At 44.7% G+C, this 23,718-nt stretch overlaps 1 protein-coding gene across 1 annotated transcript in view; it reads right to left on the reverse strand.

Moving 5' to 3' along the window:
* Nucleotides 1-16,110, reverse strand: part of LOC115154642 (gamma-aminobutyric acid receptor subunit beta-4) — an 89,272-nt gene extending 73,162 nt beyond the window's left edge. The window contains exons 1-2 of the mRNA XM_029701087.1: nucleotides 15,996-16,110; nucleotides 15,157-15,266 (exon numbers count right to left, since the gene is read on the reverse strand). Of these exons, the coding sequence (XP_029556947.1) occupies nucleotides 15,157-15,191 (35 nt within the window). The 5' untranslated portion in view covers nucleotides 15,192-15,266; nucleotides 15,996-16,110. The remainder of the gene's footprint in view (nucleotides 1-15,156; nucleotides 15,267-15,995) is intronic.
* Between the last annotated feature and the right edge of the window lie 7,608 nt (nucleotides 16,111-23,718).

Here is a 23,718-nt window from a genome sequence, read left to right on the forward strand (position 1 = left end):
TTCTCTCGTCTCTCCTCTTCTCCTCTCCTCGCCTCTCTCTCTCTCTCTCTCTCTCTCCTCTCTCTCTCTCTCTCTCCTCTTTCTCTCTTTCTCTCCTCTCTCTCTCTTTCTCTTTGACAAGCTGAATTTCAGCCAGCTCTTTGTTTATTATACATTTTGAGCCGATCTCTATCTATCTGTGATGTGGACCCGACTTAAAGAGGCAAAGAGCTACTTCTGGACATTCTCTTAACCCTCTATTCACAGCTGGCATGTTTAACACAGTGTTAGTCTTGATGCACATTTCACCTGGATGGCTCATGGGAAATGAAGACAATTCTAATGGATTTCCTTTCCTTTAAATTTAGACTCAAGACACACCTAACAGGCTCTCTTTCTAGCTATTTTGAATTTGAACAAATTCATTAGGGCTTGTAAATTCATGAAAATTCATGAAAACTACAGAAGTCAGCAAAATGTGCCATGCCCAAAAATAAAGCCTCCATGGATTTACTATCATGTATCAAATGTGAGAAGGCTTCCGTAAATAGAAGCATCCCTGCCTGTTTGCCTATATGTATTCTACGTGGGATTTCTGCGCGGAACCCCTGCGAGAAAGGGTTAATGAATTCCTCTCACAGATATATATTGCCATGGAAACAGCAGCGTGACTGCTTGCAGCTTGTATTCGGTACACACAGGAGGAAAAAAAACAATGGTGCTGGAGGTATTTTGAAATTCAGTGAGCAGAGGCTTTCCAGCGTACATAGCTGCATTTAAAAGCATTACCAAAAAGAGTGAGGAGTATCCACCTTACAGCCCCCCCCCATGTCCCCCCCCCCCCCATGTCCTCCTCCCCTCTCTCCATCTCTGTCTCTTTCAGATTCAGAGGAGTGCGACTGGGACTGGGGCTGCATGCGGGGATAACCATGGAAATATGAGGTCCAGGCAGTAGGGAAGTAGGTGGGACATAATGCTTTGTTCTATATTCTGTGGGCTTACCTATACACTGTGGAATTGCAGTGTTCATACACATGGCCAATAATAACAGAATACTTGATAGATTCATTCCTTCACGGGATATGGATGAGGCGTTACGGAATGTGCCTGGCAGTCAGAGTGAGTGAAGAGGGGGGGAGAGATAGAAGGTTGTGATGACGTTTACACACATCCCCCCCAGCCCTTCTCTGACACACACAAGCACACACACAATTCTGTTTGTTATTCTTTACTTTGATGGATACTTCTAATGGTTCCATTATCAATGAACAATAGTGGCTACATAAATCTAATCTGAGTAAAAAGAGTCCAGAGTTTGTATTTTGAAAGTCTGTATTGTGTGTTTTGTGTGCCATAAACTGCCGTACATCACATAAAGCCAATTCAAAAGAGCCATAGGACAGTAATATGGAGATGCAGGATAGGAATTAGACCTGCACATAACCATCTACCCTGGTACCCTCTCTAGGCAGAATAACATGTTTTTTCTTTGCCACTAAGTACCCTCCATGCCAATGGCAAGTAAATAATATCTAGTGCTGCCCAAATGTACTTTTATGCTTCAGTCTGCAAATCTGGCCCTATAGGTTTTACAGCATTCACCATCGGTACAGAACTTAGAAACTGCAGTGATAAATGGATTTGGATTCATACATAGTTTGAGATGCATTTTAAAGCTTTTTTAGGTCCATAGGGACTAGTACTGTCTGGCAAAGCATGGGTTTGTGGGTGAGAGAGAGAGGACAGAGCACAGTGTGTTCTGTGTAAAAACCCTTCCCTCTGGTGACTCACAGCACTCCATAGAGGGGCTTTCTGTCCATAAGGGAAGACTAAAAGGGCCTGCTCACCTCTCTAGCCCCTCCTATTCCAACCCTGACCCAGGGAATTCACTCTTCAGCCCAACCACATTCCTAACCTTCCACCTGGTTCTTTGGGAAAATGAAGCCTGCTCTACCTATGTCAAAATGAGGAGGTGTGAACACACACACACACACACACACACACACACACACACACACACACACACACACACACACACACACACACACACACACACACACACACACACACACACACACACACACACACACAAACACAAACAGAGAAATAACACAAAGGACTTAGCTATCATGTTTGTTGTTCATCTCTCTTTCTTAAGAAAAAAGTATCAAATATCGATTGCAATCAGCAAAGAAATGTCGCAATTTCACTGTGGATCAGTCGATTCATGACTTGAGCCCAGGCCAGCGTGTCAGCTGTGAAATGCTCCATTCTATCCGTTTCTGAGCCATGTCAGCAGAGGTTAATTAGGAAGGGATGGATTTTAGCATCTGCCTCCAACACACATGGGGGCATAATTACAGAGCTGCAAGCAGGCCACAATGGGTTAATCATTCGCTAGAGTTCCTTTTGGGTTCCCATCCTCATGTGGGAATTTCTAATTGACGAGATCGCTCAACTCTACCCTGTGTTACACGATTAGGTGGCTATTGTGGATCATCGCGGAGGTGCTGTGAATAGAGTTGTGCAGCAAACGAGAGAGATGCTCTGTGACATTGTCGGGCAGGCAGAGTATAATGTGATGACCACTAGCCATTATCACAGGGGCCAGAGAAACCAGGGGACCAGAGGTTCCTCCTGTTTGTCTGTAGAGACAGCGGACAGTTTACTGTAGGTTGTAGAGGTCATACAGCCGCTCGTACTGTGATGATGTATGACTGTGTTTCATGTGTGAAAACCTTTATGGGACAGTTGGGGGGATGGTCGGTAGGGGAAGGTAGAGGTAGGATATGGTCTCAGCACAATGAACAGTTGTTAATTTGATGTCTGGCGGTGCTACAGTAGTGTCTTTTGTTTATGGTCATGATACAGTAGGAGAGGGACATTGCATCGTTATGTGTGGAATCAAGACCAGCATGCATCACCCGGTCAGACATCTGTTGTGGTGCACACGGTCAGACATCTGTTGTGGTGCAAACGGTCAGACATCTGTTGTGGTGCAAACGGTCATCCCTCAGGGCAGGCATCCCTGGTCACAGAGGCCAACAGGAATCACACTCACCATCATACAGTATATATTCACAAACATTGTAATGATTTAGCACAAGATCATTAGGATGGAATCAAATATCAGAGGGGGAGGGGTGACTTCATTGTCCTAGCTCTACATTTTAAACAGACACTTAACCCCTTTAGTAGCTGTTTACCAAAAGCAGCCTTGTGTTTTTTTATTCATGAATCACCTTGTAAAGGTACTGCCCAGCAATGCGACATCAATACAAAAGGAATCTTATAATGTTCTATGACTTCGCCAGAAATCGTAGATCAGGACAATATTCAATTTTCTTCCACAAAAGCTGTTGTAAATTGCCATAATCATAAAATATCCATCTGGACTTATTTGTTGGTAGATGACTGACAGCATATTGAAATATTTTTTTACATAATTATCGTTGTGCCCAAATGCGCTGTACGTCTAGATTTGAGACCTGGTCTTTTATAACAAGGGCAGATGAATGTAAACATTCTATATGGCAGGAGTGCAGTAATCAGTGCTTTACTATAGAATGCAAAGCTCACATTTTACAGTTAAATCAGGATGATACAGACACCATTGGTCTCAAATATAACGTCCTCTCCGACAGTAATGCACAATAACTTTGCTTTATAGCTTAATCAAAATGGGCAATAAAAAAAGGACAGCAAATGTGTCATTCCAAGGTCACCATGTCTACATTGAAACTGCTCCATTGGTGCACTAGACATGAGATCAGAATGTAAAGAGTGTAAAACAATCAATCCTGTGGAGCATCTCATTTTATCGTTGCAAAACACAGCCCTGTATATCCATCCATGCATCTGCTTCCACTGTGAGCTCAGTTATATTTGGAGATGTTTCTCAGGGATGACACGCTTTTCATATTTCTCCTCAGGCGCTGTGGATATGGGGGTGGGGGTGTGAGATGGAGGGGCAGGGGCGATTCACCAAGGCTAGTCTAGGTGGACAGTAGAACGGTCAGAGCCACTGTGTTCATCCCTGTGCTGCTACAATGTCTATTCTGTCAGAAAGGCTCCTAAATGAATTGAGATTGATGTGATTTTAACCTGGCCTACTGTACCGTCTATGCCTCATTGGCCATGTTCATTGCGGTTGGATCAATACATTGATGGGGGGGGGGTAGATTGGGGGGGGGTGGCAGTTAAACAGGCCTCCTTTCCTCCCATAATACCTGATGACTGATGATTCATTAATTTGACAGGCCATGCAGAGCACGGCTGGATTACACAAAACAATCACAGTCTGTGTTGGGCACAGCTAGCATACCGATGAGGATAGAGTGTATTAAAAAAAAGATTGGTGGAAGGATCCCATCTTCCTTAAAACAGCCCTCAAGTGCAGGGTAAAACGACAACAAATAATGTGAATGAGCGACATATTCATACTCAATCAAACTAACGGCTCTCCAAATGTCGACCCACAGTGTTCCCATATCGATGATGATGGGATTGACATCCTACTGAAACAGTTTAGATTACTAATAACGACATCATCTCATAATGCCATGCACTGGAACAGATGGAATTTCTTAATCCATCTATGTATTCCAAAGGTGTGATATTCAGTGATTATTGGAGGAGGAATAGAAGGCAAGTCCACACCTGCTCAGTGATCACACTGTGCCTAAGTGTCGTTCTAGCAGAATGCAGGAGGATTCTATGCGCATCCTTCCCTCTACAATTCATACAGTCCTGTCCTATGATGGTTTCACTATCATTTCTAGCTAGCTACATTTCAGTCAGTGATCCTCCTTAATGCTCTGGTCAATGGATAAACTAGCTATAAGTTGAACATGACTGAAAATGAAGTAGTCGCCAGTTGTCGTTGCCCATGGTGAAATCATAGCTAACCAGCTGGCTTCTGAAGCGTAATGTGGCCATAAGCTCTTTGTCTGTGTGCTAACAAGAATTAGCTGGCTAGCATTTTATTAGAAAATGCCTGAGATTACTCAAAACCTCAATTAGCTAGCAAGGCAGCATACTCTAGGTGGTTATGTGAGTAAGGTGCAGGAATGATATAGTAGCAGGGCAAATGTGCCTCAATTATGTGTAATTTCAGTGCCTCTTCCAATTTTGGGCTGATCATGCTTAGCCTAATGTACCTATAAGTTCTGGGTCTAGCTAGCTTGTTAGCATCACAACTTGCCATTTAAGATAGGCTAGCTGAGCTGTTTTATTAGAAAAAGTCTGAGACGACTCAAAACCTCAACGCAGCTAGCAAAGCTCTCATCTGCGGCGATGCAAGGGAATGTTTATTTTAGTCTTTTAACTTTAAGATAATTTACATTGAAGTTTGTGGTTACAGATACAAAGCGAGGGACACATGTCCACCATGTTTTTTGTATTTGTAACTCAGTGCCCAGAGTTGGCGTGTGCAAGAAGCCCGTATGCCAACTCCCGGTTCTTAGTGACAAAAACAAAAAACAAAGTGGACATTTTCCTTGCCTGGTGCCTGTAACCAGTAGTCACCACCAACTTTTCTCACAGCAAGTTGTCTCACAGAAGTGAAAGGGAACAGGAGACGGAGTGGAGGAGGCAGGCAGGCACCCCAGTGTCCAAGTCCAGCAGAGCAGCACTGGGGGCCTAGGTGAGAGTGACAGTGACACCCTGCCAGGCTTTGCTATGTGCGTGTGTGAGGCCGAGGTGAGACGTTTCGATGTATAGACTTAGCATGTGGAGTCCTCTGAGAGTCCTCGACACACACTGGCCCATCAAGTGTTCTGCCGCATTAATCTTACTGCTGCTTTGTCCTGGGACTCCGGCACCTTGCATAAGGTCAACAATTAAAGTCCCCAAGATAAATCATTCTGCATAATATTGCTATGAACATAGAAAGGGGGGATGAGGGTGGAGAGGCCTAGGATAGGGGGTAGTTTGGTCACTGTTCATGTTACACAGGTATGTGGGAAATGACAAGCGTTTTCCCCATGTTTTGACTTACAGTAGGTGTTGGATTTTTGGGAGAGGGAGAAAATGGGGATGGGGAAATTCTCTGTGAAGAACTAAAAGGACACTAAGGCGATCTCAGGGGTCTTAATTCAACATAACCATAGAGTACATAAACCATATAGTCTTGTGATATTAAACATTTTGACCAATCAATCTGTTCTTGACTGTGCAGTATTCAGTAAAGCGATGAAACATTGGCTGCTCTATGTGCTTTGTTTTGCCTCCCTGTTAAGTCATTACTTTTCATAAAGGCAATATAGCCTATTAAACAGCGTTGACACATCGAGAGCTTGGGGCTATAAGGTTCTATCTGCAAAAAGATGATTCTGAGATAATTGGCATTAAAGTTCCGAACCCTCATTGGTTTGAATGGTGTCAGCGGTATTATATAGGTAGAGAACATGGAACAGCTCTCGATATCTGACTGCTTCTACTGCATACATTTTAATCTCAAATGTTAAAAAATGTGTATAACTTTAATCATACATGTCTGATTTGTAGCCATAGCAGGGATCATAGTATTTTAGAGTGGCAATCTTTGGTATGTATGAACCCAATGGTTCAATTCAAGCAGCTTCTTAGATTATCTGCAATTACGAAGTACTAAAGTACATGAACTCTAGAGATTACTGAGTTCCTATTAGCTAAAAGAAATGCAGGAAAGAGATGCTGTGGTACCTCCAGCTAGATGTTCCTAGTTTATTAGGATGTAGGGCCTAATGTTGCATTCCTTCTGGTTTGTCATCCCCAGGGAGCTCCTGTTTGAGTCAAGTATAGACTCATTTGGGAGCCAGCCTTCAATCAGGTTTTCCAGTATTCAGCTCATACTGTTACGAAATCAAATAACAATATGTTGCAGATAGGAATCACTGATTTGGAAAATAATCTCTGTATGAATGTCACCATATATTTTGGAACAAAAACTTGGACTGAGAGGTTTTCTGGTTTTAAATGGCTCATGGGATTGTAATGCAGGAGCACATAACGTTCAGAGAACCATCTGTTTCTTAGAGCTTGGTGAGAGCGTGGTTGTCCTATGGTTATTTTGCTTACAACCTTCCCACAACATTCTGGGAATGGTACAGGATACCCAGCTAACACATAACGTTCTGAGAACCATATGTTTCTTTGTGGGAATTTCAGTACTTAAGCATAACGTTTCCTACAGGTTTCCTCATGGTTCAATTTAAAGTCATGTTCTTAAACTTTCCATAAAAACCACAAGAAAACATTAGTATTGTTCAAAGAACGTTCTAATAATGTTATTTAAAAACATTTACATTCCATTCTCAGCATCAACAAAATTCTATCTATACTCTATCTCAGGGCTCTCCAACCCTGTTCCTGGAGAGCTACCGTCCTGCACAGTAGGTTTTCACTCCAACCTTAGTCTAGCTTACTTGATTCTAATAATTAGCTGGTTGATAAGCTGAACCAGGTAGCCCTCCAGGACAGGGTTGGAGACCCCTGACCTATCTTGTTAAGTGTGTTCAGGTGTGTTGGCCACCTCAACTAATTGGCCACACCTTATCTTAATGAGTGCTTGTTTCTTTGAAATGGGGTCTGTTTGAATACACTAAAATGAACAGCTTTGTAAGAGCTTTGTAATTCCATCGATTGAAAACAGAAGATCATAGGTTTAAATCTCACTGACGCTGTGCCACAATAAAAAAAACATGTATTTGCATGATTAATGCCTAAGAAATGAATTTCATGTGTCCTATCTGTGCTTCGAATTCAAAACAGTTAACCCAAACTAAGCTTTTTTTTTTTTTTTTTTTGCTTAGGGAGTAGATCAGCTTTAATATTGCAGACATATTGTGGCTTCTATCAATGTAACTGTCTGCATCATTTCCCAATCCCCCACATATATATGTGACTCGTTTCAGGAAACTAGGCGTATGTCGCACATCACTACTTCACAGGAGAGCCATTTGAACGTAAACATTTATTTTTTATCAAAATGCATTTTTTGGCAGAAATGCCTTCTGGAACATGTGAACTTTCATGTGCCTTATCAACAAATCTGTATTCCATCCATACATACAAATATAATTATTAAATTACGAGCCTAGTTGGTTTAGCCATGGAAAAAGGCAGGAACTTTCCCGCTAGCCATGATTGGCTGAGATAATGGATGGTCTGGACATGCCAGGAGATGAGTTTGGATTGGTCTGCCATGTAGCATGCTTCTGTCTATAACGTGAGCTGTTCATTATGTGTTGGCAGTCCTTTCTACCGTGCCGTTTTTGAAAGATATACCGTTAGCCATCGAGAACTGCAAAGGTTTTGCTACTTTTCTAAACAACATTGATGGCCTGAATTTAGAAGGCGCTATCGACAGATCAGTGTGAACCGGAGTGACTTGACACAACGCTGGCCAAACAAGATGTAGCTACAAACAAAACACAGTTAAATGGCTCCAGTCTGCCGTAAAGCATTCATCCATTTATACGGGTAAGAGTCTAGCTACATTTTCAGATACAAGTTTCACATTTTGTCAGAAAGTCGTTTTTATTGCAAGCTAAAGCTTACTGTTAGTTAGCTAGCAAACGTTAGCTTGCTAGCTCGCTAGCTAACGTTATGTGTATGATCTGTGTAGTAATATTATTAGAATCAGAAATCTAGCTAACATTGAACCTAGTTTATCTTTAGCTACCTGTAGATTCATACTACAGCTATGACAATGTTTGTAGTGGTAGTAGTATGAGTTGGGATTATGTTGGTTCATTGTTTAGCTAGCTAGCTAAACAAAAGACTCCACTTTCGGCAGGGTTATTACATGATCCATCAAATTAACCAGGTGTGTCTGGGGGTGATTACGGCCATCTATTGTAATTCATGAACATGTGTACATGTCTAGACAATAGTGACCCATCCACTTAGCTAGATGTGGCTGGGGGGTGGTTATAGTATTTCCTTCACATGACCCATCACACACACACACACACACACACACACACACACACACACACACACACACACACACACACACACACACACACACACACACACACACACACACACACACACACACGAGAGAGATTCCTCTCAGAGATGTTCAGTTGAATTAGTCTTGAAGCCTGATTATTCATTCTTCCGTAATGCAGCCTTCAGTGGCCACTAATTTAGTTGCCTCACTTTCCCTAGGGCTTATTTCTGCTTTACTTGGTATATAAACTCCTATATATACACAGTTGAAGTGGAAGTTTACATACACCTTAGCTAAATACATTTAAACTCAGTTTTTCACAATTCCTGACATTTAATCCTAGTAAAAATTCCCTGTCTTAGGTCAGTTAGGATCACCACTTTATTTTAAGAATGTGAAATGTCAGAATAATAGTAGAGAGAATTATTTATTTCAGCTTTTATTTCTTTCATCACATTCCCAGTGGGTCAGAAGTTCAAATGCACTCAATTAGTATTTGGTAGCATTGCCTTTCAATTGTTTAACTTGGGTCAAACGTTTCGGGTAGCCTTCCACAAGCTTCCCACAATAAGTTGGGTGAATTTTGGCCCATTCCTCCTGACAGAGCTGGTGTAACTGAGTCAGGTTTGTAGGCCTCCTTGCTCGCACACACCTTTTCAGTTCTGCCCACAAATTTTCTATGGGATTTAGGTCAGGGCTTTGTGATGGCCACTCCAATACCTTGACTTTGTTGTCCTTGTCCTCCATTTGGAAGACCCATTTGCGACCAAGCTTTAACTTCCTGACTGATATCTTGAGATGTTGCTTCAATATATACACATGATTTTCCTTCCTCATGATGCCATCTATTTTGTGAAGTGCACCAGTCCCTCCTGCAGCAAAGCACCCCCACAACATGATGCTGCCACCCAGTGCTTCACGGTTGGGATGATGTTCTTCGGCTTGCAAGCCTCCCCCTTTTTCCTCCAAACATAACGATGGTCATTATGGCCAAACAGTTCTATTTTTGTTTCATCAGACCAGAGGACATTTCTCCAAAAAGTACGACCTTTGTCCCCATGTGTAGTTGCAAACCGTAGTCTGGCTTTTTTATGGTGGTTTTGGAGCAGTGGCTTCTTACTTGCTGAGCGGCCTTTCAGGTTATGTCGGTATAGGACTCGTTTTACTGTGGATATATAAATACTTTGTACCTGTTTCCTCCAACATCTTCATAAGGTCCTTTGCTGTTGTTCTAGGATTGATTTGCACTTTTCGCACCAAAGTACATTCATCTCTAGGAGACAGAACACGTCTCCTTTCTGAGCGGTATGACGGCTGCGTGGTTCCATGGTGTTTATACTTGCGTACTATTGTTTGTACAGATAAACGTTGTACCTTCAGGCGTTTGGAAATTGCTCCCAATGATGAACCAGACTTGTGGAGGTCTACAATTTCTTTTCTGAGGTTTTGGCTGATTTCTTCTGATTTTCCCATGATGTCAAGCAAAGAGGCACTGAGTTTGAAGGTAGGCCTTGAAATACATCCACAGGTACACCTCCAATTGACTCAAATTATGTCAATTAGCCTATCAGAAGCTTCTATGACATAATTTTCAGGAATTTTCCAAGCTGTTTAAAGGCACAGTCAACTTAGTGTATATAGACTTCTGACCCGCTGGATTTGTGATACAGTGAATTATAAGTGAAATAATCTGTCTGTAAACAATTGTTGGAAAAAAGACTTGTGTCATGCACAAAGTAGATGTCCTAACCGACTTGCCAAAACTATAGTTTGTTAACAAGAAATTTGTGGAGTGGTTGAAAAATGAGTTTTAATGACTCCAACCTAAGTGTATGTAAACTTCTGACTTCAACTGTATATATAGTACCAGTCAAAAGTTTGGACACACCTACTCATTCAAGGGTTTTTCTTTATTTCTACTATTTCTACATTGTAGAATAATAGCGAATACATCAAAACTATGAAATAACACATATGAAATCATGTAGTGACCAAAAAAGTGTTAAACAAATCAAAATATATTTTAGATTTTAGATTCCTCAAAGTAGCCACCCTTTGCCTTGATGACAGCTTTATACACTCTTGGCATTCTCTCAACCAGCTTCACCTGGAATGCTTTTCCAACATTCTTGAAGGAGTTCCCACATATACTGAGCACTTGTTGGCTGCTTATCCTTCATTCTGTGGTCCAACTCATCACAAACCATGTCAATTGGGTTGAGGTCTGGTGATTGTGGAGGCCAGGTCATCACTTTATCTCTCTCCTTCTTGGTCAAATAGCCCTTACACAGCCTGGAGGTGTGTTGGGTCATTGTCCTGTTGAAAAACAAATTAAAGTCCCATTAAGCGCAAACCAGATGGGATGACGTATCGCTGCAGAATGCTGTGGTTGCCTTGCTGGTTAAGTGTGCCTTGAATTATAAATAAATCACTGATTTATTTATGTTTAACACTTTTTTTAAATATGTGTTATTTATTTATTTGTTTTGATGTCGTCACTATTATTCTACAATGTTGAAAATGGTACAAATTATGAAAAACCCTTGAATGAATAGGTGTGTCCAAACTTTTGACTGGTACTGTATATTATCTCACATTTTCAGAGACATGGGTTCTGAACCCATGGGCAGATCCTGCCGGGTCAGGGTTCTTACCTTCCTCTTCCTGTTAGCAAGGCATTCTTTTACACAGAACAAACCAAACCAGAATGCATGCAGCACTCCTCATTGCAGGAAACCCGTTCTCCTTGTGGTGTCAAACCAAATGTAAACTAATCTATCAACCTAAATGTGCACAGCTCAGTATTCTGCATGCATGTAAGACCAGCTACTCATACAGTATATAAAGCAGAGTGGAGATGAGAGCCTACTCAAGGGTCGTGAAAACATAATGGAAGGGAATTAATACAGTATGTACAAGCAAAGTCACAAAGACAAGAGACAGAGACAGACAGAAAGACAGAGAGACAGAGACATATATAGACTGAGAGAGACATACTGTACAGAGAGAGAGCGACAGAGAGACAAAAATAGGAGAGACATACAGACAGTGAGAGACAAAGTACCGTAGGCATAGCTCCTGTAAGCCCTAAGGGGGTCGGAGATCTTACTCATCCACAGCCGGACTATTATGAATTTCCAACAAGTCTGTTGTTCAGGCTGCAGATAGTCCTATGTCATTTCACATGCCACTCCTACTCTTACCCGAACAGTGCTGATTTGTGCAGATGAGGACAATCCTAAGGGAGCCCTCTGCACATGCGCTCTATTAATTTCCCAACAGAGGTTACCTCAGCGACCAGGGGTCAGAGCCGTGTGCCCTTGCACAGCTCTCTATCCTTCTGGGGTGAGAGAAGCAACACAACATCCTGGGAAGACGTGTCACCCGTGTGATGTGTCAACGTGTGGATTTCTGTGATTTCCCCTGATAGATTTATTACAATATTCATATGACACATACGGCAAATGTGATTTTTGTGCAGTGAGTACATCCTATCAAAGCACAAGCAGTTCATAGACGTCAGAGAAGATGATACACTACTGTACATTACCAAAAGTATGTGAACACCTGATCATCGAAGACCTCATTCCATAATCATGGGCATTAATTTGGAGTTGATTACCCGTTTGCTGGTATAACAGCCTCCACTCTTCTGCGAAGGCTTTCCATTAGAAGTTGGAACATTGCTGCGGGGACTGTCTTCCATTCAGCCACAAGAGCATTAGTGAGGTCAGGCACTGATGTTGGGCTTGCAGTTGGCGTTCCAATTCATCCCAAAGGTGTTTGATGGGGTTGAGGTCAGGGCTCTGTGCAGGCCAGTCAAGTTCTTCCACACCGATCTCGACAAACCATTTCTGTATGGACCTCGCATTGTGCATGGAGGTACACAATTATCTAGAATGTCATTGTATGCTGTAGCGTTAATATTTCCTTTCCCTGAAACTAAAAACAGCCCCAGAACATTATTCCTCCTCCACCAAATTTTACAGTTGGCACTATGGTAGCGTTCTCCTGGCATCCGCCAATCCCAGATTCGTCCGTCGGACTGCCAGATGGTGAAGTGTGATTCATCACTCCACAGAACGCGTTTCCACTGCTCCAGAGTCCAATGACGGCGATCTTCACACCACTCCAGCCGACGCTTAGCATTTCGCATGATGATCTTAGGCTTGTGTGTGTCTCCTCAGCCATGGAAACCCATTTCATGAAGCTCCCGACGAATAGTTCTTGTGCTGATGTTGCTTCCAGAGGCAGTTTTGAACTCGGTAGTGTTGCAACAGAGGACAGAATTTTTACTTGCTACGCACTTCAGCACTCGGCAGTCCCGTTCTGTGAGCTTGTGTGGACTTCCACTTTGCAGCTGAGCCATTGTTGCTCCTAGACGTTTTCACTTCGCAATAACAGCACTTAGAGTTGACCGGGGCAGCTCTAGCAGGGCAGAAATTTGACGAACTGACTTGTTGGAAAGATGGCATCCTATGACAGTGCCACTTTGAAAGTCAATGAGCCATTCTACTGCCAATGTTTGTCTATGGAGATTGCATGGCGGTGTGCTCGATTTCATACACCTGTCAGCAACGGGTGTGGCTGAAAAAGCCAAATCCATAATGTACCTAGTCTACCTTCATGTTGTATGAAATTAAAATAATGCTTAATCTAATGTTGTTTACAAGTCTTGTTTATGCCTGCATTTGTGTTTTGATGTGCTTTTATTCTGCAAGAAATTAGCAGAAAATTCATAGCAGTTTCTATTTGTCCTCTACATACTTGCCCTTGGCGGGGCAACTTGAGTGGAAACAGTGAGACTGAAAAGTATCCTGGGCCATCTGAGAGATGTGAGAGATGGCCCAAGGGATGTTTACAGAGTGGGAGAGAGGAGGGACACAGTCTCACATTGGTTCTATTTTCTCTTCAGGTAGAGGGCATCAGAACCCACTAAATCATTCCACACAAACTGCAGCACAGAAGTGACGCACAACTGTCTATCTCCACATTTATCATGCAATAAAAGCTGAGGGATGGTAAGCAAAGCCAAGAGAGGGGAAAAAAGAAAGAATTGTACATTTCACGCCACATGGAATTTATCAATTTTGTCACATAGCAGTACATGAAGTGCTGTTCATTGGTCCAGTAGTTTGGTATCATTCCATTCTCCATCAATGTCATTTCCCTGTTCAAAACAAGTCTATATGCCTCTCTGTCTGGTGCGTCAATGGTTTATAAAGTGCTGTCTAATAGAAGTTAGTTTCATGCAGGTTCAGCACTAATGATTTTCTTGGTCTACTGACTTCTGTTCACAATGTCTTTAAAAAAATATGTTTTCCCCTGGAGCCAGGATGCAAAATTTTTACAAAACGAATTTGTCCCCAAGCTGCTAACATACAGTATCTGCCTTGTCTTGCCGTTCTAAGTGCTGCGGGACAAGCAGGACCTGAAGGACAGGATTGATTTATGAATCTGCCTCCCTCTGCCCGGAGGTGTGGATGGACCACTCGTCACATCGCTTCTCATTGCCAATATTGATTGGACCGTATTTCAGGTTGGGCGGCTGTGACCTCAGACACTGTTACAGATTGCCTGACTGTCACTCACTCCAGTTTGGGGTCGTACCCCCTCACCAAAGCCCATAATGTCGGCCGCATGCGATGCACTCTGTGATTATTCAGGTGCATACTCTCTCTCTCTTTCTCTCTCTTTCTCTGGACAACAGACTGCAGCCACTTTGCTTTTATTGTATTGTGAATATGTTCTTTTGAAAGGTAGGTAAACACTGAATGCCAACACAATCTTTACACAATGGATTGAACACACACACTGTAGTCTCCCAACATCAAGTCATGTGCTGTAGTGTATACTACTGTGTAATTAACAGTAAATCAATCAAATACAAATAGCTACCTTAGGTATAGATTCTACAGAAGTCATCTTCTGTATACTATAAAAATATGGTTAGTACATAGACTGCAGTAGTCCCAGAAACTCAATTAGCTGTGAAATCCAACTGGACTCAGCTAGGCCAGCCAATGCCCCCAGATATGCTCTGAGAGATTCTTAGGGAGAACAGTGCTTGTTTCAATCTGGTTCAAGCAGAGGCTGGTTCTGTGAACCCTAGGAACCTCCGTTTTAAATGAACATTTCTGGACATTTGCGTATTTCTGTGCACGATTATGTGTGTGTGCATGTTTGTCTGTAATAGTTCTGGAAGCGTGACAGGTGTGGCAGGTGAAGCCGTTACCCACACAGCTGGCCATGCTGTGTCCACCTGCTCCCTCATTCGCAGGTGATGTGGTGGGGGCTGGCCGTCGCCATGGAGAATGGAAGGACAGTGACAGGGCCACCAGGCGGCATCCTGGAGGACCACAGGGAGAGCAGGAGGAGAGCGTTTAGTACCCAGGGAGTAGTGAGCTCCGTCAGCAGCACCTCACCATCACATGGGAAGACTGGCACAGGATGCAACTGATAATTACCTTCATTAATTATTTCTCTAGCTTTTAAAAGCCTGCACGTTCACTGGTTTGCAGGCCCTGAGAGTGTGTGGGTGAGTGTATGTATGTATGTGTGTGTGTATGTCTACACATGCAGTATAAGCCTCAATGGTCCAGAGTTATTTCTGTCTTGTTTGCTAGCCTTTCATTTGAACGCCTCCTCTGAACCTCCCCCTCTAATGTGTCTATACAGTAATAGCTCCTGCGATTCTGTATGCATCAGTGTGGATGTGCTGTTGTGTTTCTAATGCTACACTGAAGCCTCTAGTTATACCATGTTTGTACTGCCAGTCAGCGGCCACAACGTGACCACCAGGATCCCTGCTAGCAGGTACACATACAGGCACTCACTCACTCACTCACTCACTCACTCACTCACTCACTCACTCACTCACTCACTCACTCACTCACTCACTCACTCACTCACCCACCCACACGTATACACGCGCACACACTCACGCACACTCAGTAGATGGCAGACAACACAAGGACCAGTGGATGACTAATGGCCTAAGCACCAGCAGTAGAGTGACGTGCATGCTGAAGAGAATGCTCCTGACTAAACAAATATCCTGAGGAGGAAGTGGCATTACCTCCTCTCATAGATACGGTATCCAAGCAGAGACATGGTGGTGCACTGCACAGCGCATTTGATCCAATCCACGCGGATGCGGGTGAAAGAGAAGCACTGGATGCACAGTGACATGTTTCTGCTGAGGGAGGAGGTGTCATGAGACATGGATGCATTCTGAAACCGAGGAAACCCCGGCACGCAGCACACAGAGATTCTCCGTTTCACAAAAGAAGGCCTCACAGTGGTCGCAAAATGCATGGCATCCAATCGGATCTTTTGAGTGAGGCGTGGGATAGCGCAGATTTACTCTACAACAGCATGCCCATTGGCTCAGAGAGGAAAAGACAGCTCAATCCCACCCTGGGGGGAAGGGGGTGGTGAGGGGGGACACAGCATGGAGAGAGATGCAGGGGACAGCGTCATAAATTGAAACGGTGTGGCAAAATACTGATCTCCACCAAAGTAACAATTAGAATGGACCAAGAAGGCATAGAAAGCAGAAAAGGGGACCGTATTAGACAGTTAAGGCTTATAATACAGTTGCCATGGGGATGAGCAAATCTCCCAAGCCTCGTCATCTCTCTGACTCCTCCCGTGAACACGGGGATAAAAATAGACGTGGGCAGAGAACAAAGAGCTATTTAAAAAAAAGGAGAACTAGTTAAGAAGAAAGGATTGGGTTGAAAAGGGGGGGACACATGATGGGGGTGTGATGTGTATGGGAAGCGTGACACAGCCATGCTCTGCTTTAAAATGGCGGTTCAGATTGAGTGACAGGAGCAGCCTGCTTGTCTGGGCAAGGAAATCCCATCATTACCACTTCCATTTATTAAAGCAACAGAACCGTCTGGGTCTGGTTGGGGTAGCACTGCCTCCTGGGCCCCAGCTGGGTCCACACACACTGGGGTCTGGCTGGGGTAGCACTGCCTCCTGGGCCCCAGCTGGGCCCACACACACTAAGATGGAAAGGTTGACTCAACCACAACATGGTACTGAAATGAGTCTACACTCCTATAGCACAAACACAATCACTACATGTATATAGTCCATGATGACTATAGTACGCAGCATACAGTCTCAAACACAGTATATAACGGGTCATTATGCATAAGACTGTGACATAGACTGTATGAGCCTTCTTAAAGAAGTACTTAATTGATTTCAAAGTGTTTCACTGGATTTCAAAGCCTTCCCTGTAGCTCAGTTGGTAGAGCATGGTGTGTGCAACGCCAGGGTTGTGGGCTCGATTCCCACGGGGGGCCAGCACATAAAAAAAATGTATGAAATGTATGCATTCACTACTGTAAGTCGCTCTGGATAAGAGCGTCTGCTAAAATGACAAAAAAAAAAGTAAAATGTAAATCACTCTGATTCAAAGGGCAGGGTGAACATCAGCAGGGTTGAGTCCCTCCAGGAGTTTGGTTTGACACCCCTGGTGGTGCTTTAGACTATGCAGCTGATACACACTGAGTGTACAAAGCATCAGGAACACCTTCCTAATATTGAGTTGCACCCCCTTTTCCCCTCAGAACAGCCTTAAATCGTTGGTGCACGGACTCTACAAGGTGTTGAAAGCTTTCCACAGGGATGCTGGCCCATGTTGACTCCAATGCGTCCCACAGTTGTGTCAAGTTGTCTGGATGTCCTTTGGGTGGTGGACCATTCTTGATACACACAGGAAACTGTTGAGCGTGAAAAACCCAGCAGCATTGCAGTTCTTGACACACTCAAACCGTTAAGCCTGGCACCTACTACCGTATCCCATTCAAAGACACTTAAATATTTAGTTTTGGTCATTGACCCTCTGAATGGCACATACACAATCCATGTCTCAATTGTCTCAAGACTTAAAAATCGTTATTTAACCTGTCTCCTCCCCTTCATCTACACTGATTGAAGTGGATTTAACAGGTGACATCAATAAAGGATCATCGCGTTCACCTGGATTTACCTGGTCAGTCTACGTCATGTTCCTAATGTTTTGTACACTCAGTGTATAGCAGGCTTACACAGCCCTCGGATAATTCCAGAAGCACACAGAAACGCTAGCCACATTCAATGACATTTTCGGTGGTATGACACATCAAGGACTTTACTTTTAATTTGTAATATTTAATCTAATATTCAGATTGTGAGATATAGCACTGGACAGTTCCATAAAAACATACTGTATCAGCCAGAGTGAAGTATGGCATAAAGTTGAAATCCCGCTGCCACGATGTAATATAATGTCAAATTCAGCAACATACCCATAAAGTTCTCCTCACCCCTATGAAGCAGAATGCAGACGTGTTCATGTGAAAGGGCAGAGTCTGTGTATTCTGGGATTGGCTGGCGCTGGAGGGCTGAGGGGGACTCCTCTGAGGGCGTTGACCCGCCCTCTCAGAGTCACACAGAGTGGCAGCTGGCTCTGACTGACGGGACACTGCTAATGGGATGCCCAAAACCCTCCACACCTGTCCCCTTGCCTACCCCCCTCCCCTTCACTCCTGTCCCCTTGCCTACCCCCCTCCCCTTCACTCCTGTCCCCTTGCCTACCCCCCTCCTCTTTACTCCTGTCCCCTTGCCTACCCTCCTCCTCTTCACTCCTGTCCCTTTGCCTAACCCCCTCCTCTTCACTCCTGTCCCCTTGCCCACCCCCCTCCTCTTCACTCCTGTCCCCTTGCCTACCCCCTTCACTCATGTCCCCTTGCCTACCCCCCCTTCACTCATGTCCCCTTGCCTACCCCCCTCCCCTTCACTCCTGTCCCCTTGCCTACCCCCCTCCCCTTCACTCCTGTCCCCTTGCCTAACCCCCTCCCCTTCACTCATGTCCCCTTGCCTACCCCCCTCCCCTTCACTCATGTCCCCTTGCCTACCCCCCTCCCCTTCACTCATGTCCCCTTGCCTACCCCCCTCCCCTTCACTCCTGTCCCCTTGCCTACCCCCCTCCCCTTCACTCATGTCCCCTTGCCTACCCCCCTCCCCTTCACTCATGTCCCCTTGCCTACCCCCCTCCCCTTCACTCATGTCCCCTTGCCTACCCCCCTCCCCTTCACTCATGTCCCCTTGCCTACTCCCCTCCATTCCTGTCCCCCTGCATACCCCCTCTCCCTTCCATTTCTGTACCCTGCCTACCCCCCTTCCCTTCACTCATGTCCCCTTTCCCCCCCTTCCCCTTCATTCCTGTTCCCTTTCCTACCCCCTCCCCTCCATTCCTACCCCCTGCCTACCCCCCTCCCCTCCATTTCTGTCCTCTTTCCTCCCCCCTCCCCTTCCATTCCTGTCCCCTTTCATCCCCCCTCCCTTCCATTCCTGTCCCCTTTCATCCCCCTTCCCTTCCATTTCTGTCCCCTTTCCCCCCCCTCCCTTCCATTCCTGTCCCCTTTCCTCCCCCCTCCCTTCCATTCCTGTCCCCTTTCATCCCCCTTCCCTTCCATTTCTGTCCCCTTTCCTCCCCCCTCCACCGCATTCCTGTCCCCTTTCCTCCCCCTCCACCGCATTCCTGTCCCCTTTCCTCCCCCTTCCCTTCCATTCCTGTCCCCTTTCCTCCCTCCTCCCTTCCATTCCTGTCCCCTTTCCTCCCCCTTCCCTTCCATTCCTGTCCCCTTTCCTCCCCCCTCCCCTTCCATTCCTGTCCCCTTTCCTCCCCCTTCCCTTCCATTCCTGTCCCCTTTCCTCCCTCCTCCCTTCCATTCCTGTCCCCTTTCCTCCCCCCTCCCTTCCATTCCTGTCCCCTTTCCTCCCCCCTCCCTTCCATTTCTGTCCCCTTTCCTCCCCCCTCCCCTTCCATTCCTGTCCCCTTTCCTCCCCCCCTCCCTTCCATTCCTGTCCCCTTTCATCCCCCTTCCCTTCCATTTCTGTCCCCTTTCCTCCCCCTCCACCGCATTCCTGTCCCCTTTCCTCCCCCTTCCCTTCCATTCCTGTCCCCTTTCCTCCCTCCTCCCTTCCATTCCTGTCCCCCTGCCTAACCTTCCTCCCCTCCCGTTCCAACCTCTGAGCTACTGGGATTCCTGAGTTCCCCTCCTACTGCACCACAGTTTTATTTACAGGCACATCCACAATTCCCCAATAACTTTGCTTACTTCCAATACGCCACAAGGCAGAACACATGACCAGCTGGTAGATAGAGTATATCAGCGGGCTAATGAAGCCAGAGCTGGGGGAGAAAAAGACTTCACATCTAAGCTGCTATAAGTCCACCACTTCCATTTTTCACTATGCCTACTTTATTAGGAAGAGTCAGTAAGCGTGAAGAATGAACGGCACTACAGTGTATCGCCCACAGCAGCACTCAGCCAAGCACTATCTGGCTGATTATCTTGGTGTGGATCTCATGCTCTGAGGTTTGGTGTTGAATGGATTATCATCACTATTGCCAGTTGTCATTTCATTAATGCCCCCTCATTGACAATTTGAGACCAGAATTGTATGTCATTTCTATTTAATCATAAAAAAATTGTGTAATTAACAACATTTGACACACTAGATGTGTATTCATAGTAACAAACAAATGGTTGTTTCCTCTCTTCAGAAGAGAGAAGAAAAGGCAGTGACTAACCCATGGGGTTGCTTTGTGTCAGTGGAGTGCAAACTGTAGTGTCTGTCTGTCTGTATGCTGTGATGATAAGGTATGGCTCTTCCCCAGAGCAGTACCCCCCCCCCCCCCCCCCCTAATTCATAAAGTATCCGTCTCCCCTGTAGCCTGTATGACAGCCTCTTTTCTCAGCAGCCATCACTCCCTTGTCTGCACGCCAAGTTATGATGATTATCCTGACGTGGGTGCATCTCTACTTCCTCATTCCTCCATCCTCGGGAGTCCTACTGCTGTTGCTTAGCTGAGCAGCACATCGATTAAACCTCTGCAGCACCACCTGCTGGATACTGCATTGGCAAAAAAAAAAAAAACTGGAAAAAGAATCATCCAGCCCTCATGTTTCTGACTGCCTGTTGCCTGCAATACCACCATGGTCCTCTGGAGGGTGTCTCAACCCTCTGTCCTCCACCCTCATCATTAGGTTCACCCTCATCACTAGCAGACAGGCACACAGAACAGCGGGAACATTTCCCTAGTCAGCGCCATTATTAGTGCAATGCCCCTTAAAGTGTTGCTTTGTGCTACCCAGTGGGGCCGGGTAGGGGTACACCCCCCTCCCCCTTCCTCCTTCTCCCTTCCCCATGGGTTAGGTCCGTCTGCTGTGCGCTGCTCTGCGGCCCGTCCCGTGCCCCCTGCCCTCGTGCATTGAACCTCATGCGCCCACCGCTGTCTCAGTGGATAAAGCTTGAGAACTGCAGGGCAATCCCATTGTGCTGGCCTCTGATTAGAGGTTATTTCCTCTCCACCAGGGCCATGTGGTCGCAAATAACTGCAGAGAGAGAGCAGAAAAAGCCCAAAGCCCCACAGAGAGAGAGAGAGATCCTTAAGTGAGAGGAGAGCGAGAGAGAGAGAGAGAGCTGAATGGACTCTAATCCCGGCCAGTGATTATTTTCACAAGGTTTCTTGACCAACAAAGTATTTTTTTGTTGAATTGTGGGATGAACAGACTCATAGTGTGCCCATAGGGGTGTTCTACAGTATGAACACCAAAACAACAGCAACATAGAAAGAGTATGATGCAGAATATGAGGTCCTGGCATGGGACAATGCTGCATATTCAGGAAGTGGACTAACACCCAAATTATACAGTCCGATATTAGATATGGACATACTGATTATGAAGGAGAAAGATTTAGTCGAGTGTTTTCATTTCAAGGGATGTAGCGTGAAGACATAATGACATTTAACTGCAAGCGAATAATGTTTGGGATTTAATTACAAGTTTGATGTACAGTACCAGTCAAAAGTTTGGACACCTACTCACTCAAGGGATGTTCTTAATTTTTTATATTTTCTAAATTGTTGAATAATAATGAAGACATCAAAACTATGAAATAACACATTGAATCATGTAAAAACCAAAAAAGTGTTAAACAAATCAAAATATATGTTATATTTGAGATTCTTCAAAGTAGCCATCCTTTGCCTTGATGACAGCTTTGCTGGTCCTAAGCACTCTGGAGATTTTCATCAAGGATCTCTCTGTACTTTGTTTGTTCAATTAATTTTTCACTCGTTCCAGACGTGACACTTGGCATTCAGGCCAACAAGTTCAATCTTGGTTTCATCAGACCAGAGAATCTTGTTTCTCATGGTCTGAGTATTTTAGGTGCTTTTTGGCAAACTCTGAGTGGGCTGTCATGTGCCTTTTACTGAGGAGTGGCTACCGTCTGGCCACTCTACCATAAAGGCCTGATTGGTGGAGTGCTGCAGAGATTTTTGTCCTTCTGGGAGGTTCTCCCATCTCCACAGAGGAACTCTGGAGCTCTGTCAGAGAGGCCATCGAATTCTTGGTCACCTCCCTGACCAAGGCCCTTCTCCCCTGATTGCTCAGTTTGGCCTAGCGGCCAGCTCTAGGAAGAGTCTTGGTGGGACCTTATATAGACAGGTGTGTGCCTTTTCAAATCATGTCCAATCAATTGAATTTATCACAGGTGGTAAAATTGTACAAACATCAAGGATGATCAATGGAACCAGGATGCACCTGAGCTCAACTTCGAGTCTCATAGCAAAGGGTCTGAATACTTAGGTAAATAAGGTATTTCTGTTTTTTATTTATTTTACATTTGCATCTAATAACATGTTTTCACTTTGTCGTTATGGAGTATTGTGTGTAGATTGATGAGAAAAAAAATGTATTTTATCCATTTTAGAATAAGCCTGGTACGTAACAAAATGTGGAAAAAGTCAAGGGGTCTGAATACTTTCCAAATGCCCTGTTTATGGACATGTTTATTGTTTATTTATAATACCCCTCAACATCCGTCTGTCAGACAGCCCACAATAAAAGTCTGTTTCAGGGGTGAACTCCGACAAGAAATAAAAAGGATAATTGATCATGAATGTAATGAGTTTCATTTGTGGGCTTCTGGGGTGGTGCATCGCAGTGAGGCGTCACTACAGACCCGGGTCACTACAGGCTTTGTCACAGCCGGCCGTTACCGGGAGACCCATAAGGCGGCGCACAATTGACCCATAAGGCGGCGCACAATTGACCCAGGATTTCCTTGTCCCATTGTGGCGGGTCGGGCGTCTGTAAGCTGACTCCGGTCGCCAGCTCGACTGTGTTTCCTCAGACACATTGGTGCGGCTGGTTTCCGGGTTAAGCGAGCAGTGCGGCTTGGCAGGGTCATGTTTCTGGGGATGCAGGGCTCTCTGCCTAGGGCTTCCAGTGCTAAAACTGTCATTTTCCATAGAAGTCAAAGAGAAAAACATAGCAGAAAAACAAAACACTCTGAAAGTTTCACTCCGACCGAGTGCCTCCTAAGCATAAGCGCAATTTAAATATATTTTCCTGTCTACAATGAGAATAGTTTATTAGGAAGTGATAAACAAGCAAGATAATGTACTGTAGTATAAAGAGCCCACTTTCCTCCCCTCAGAGTCAGTATGAAGGCTGTCTCAGGCATTGTGGGACCTGACATCAGAGGGAATGTTTGAGTTGAGTATGACCTGGCTGTGGAGCTCACATCCTGTATTTCCTCCTCCTCAAAATCCAACAGCCACTTCACTAAATCTACCTGTGTACAGAACTGTAAAACTTCAAGCTACATCCCTGAGCCAGGAGATTTCTCTTTGAGGAATCCCAGGTTTTGAAGTGAATGAAACAGAAAAAACAAATCCATCCAGGGGAATAAAAGTTTCTGTGAGTGGGTGCTATTTATAG

Source organism: Salmo trutta, chromosome 19 (assembly GCF_901001165.1).
Source record: "Salmo trutta chromosome 19, fSalTru1.1, whole genome shotgun sequence".
Lineage (NCBI taxonomy): Eukaryota > Metazoa > Chordata > Actinopteri > Salmoniformes > Salmonidae > Salmo > Salmo trutta.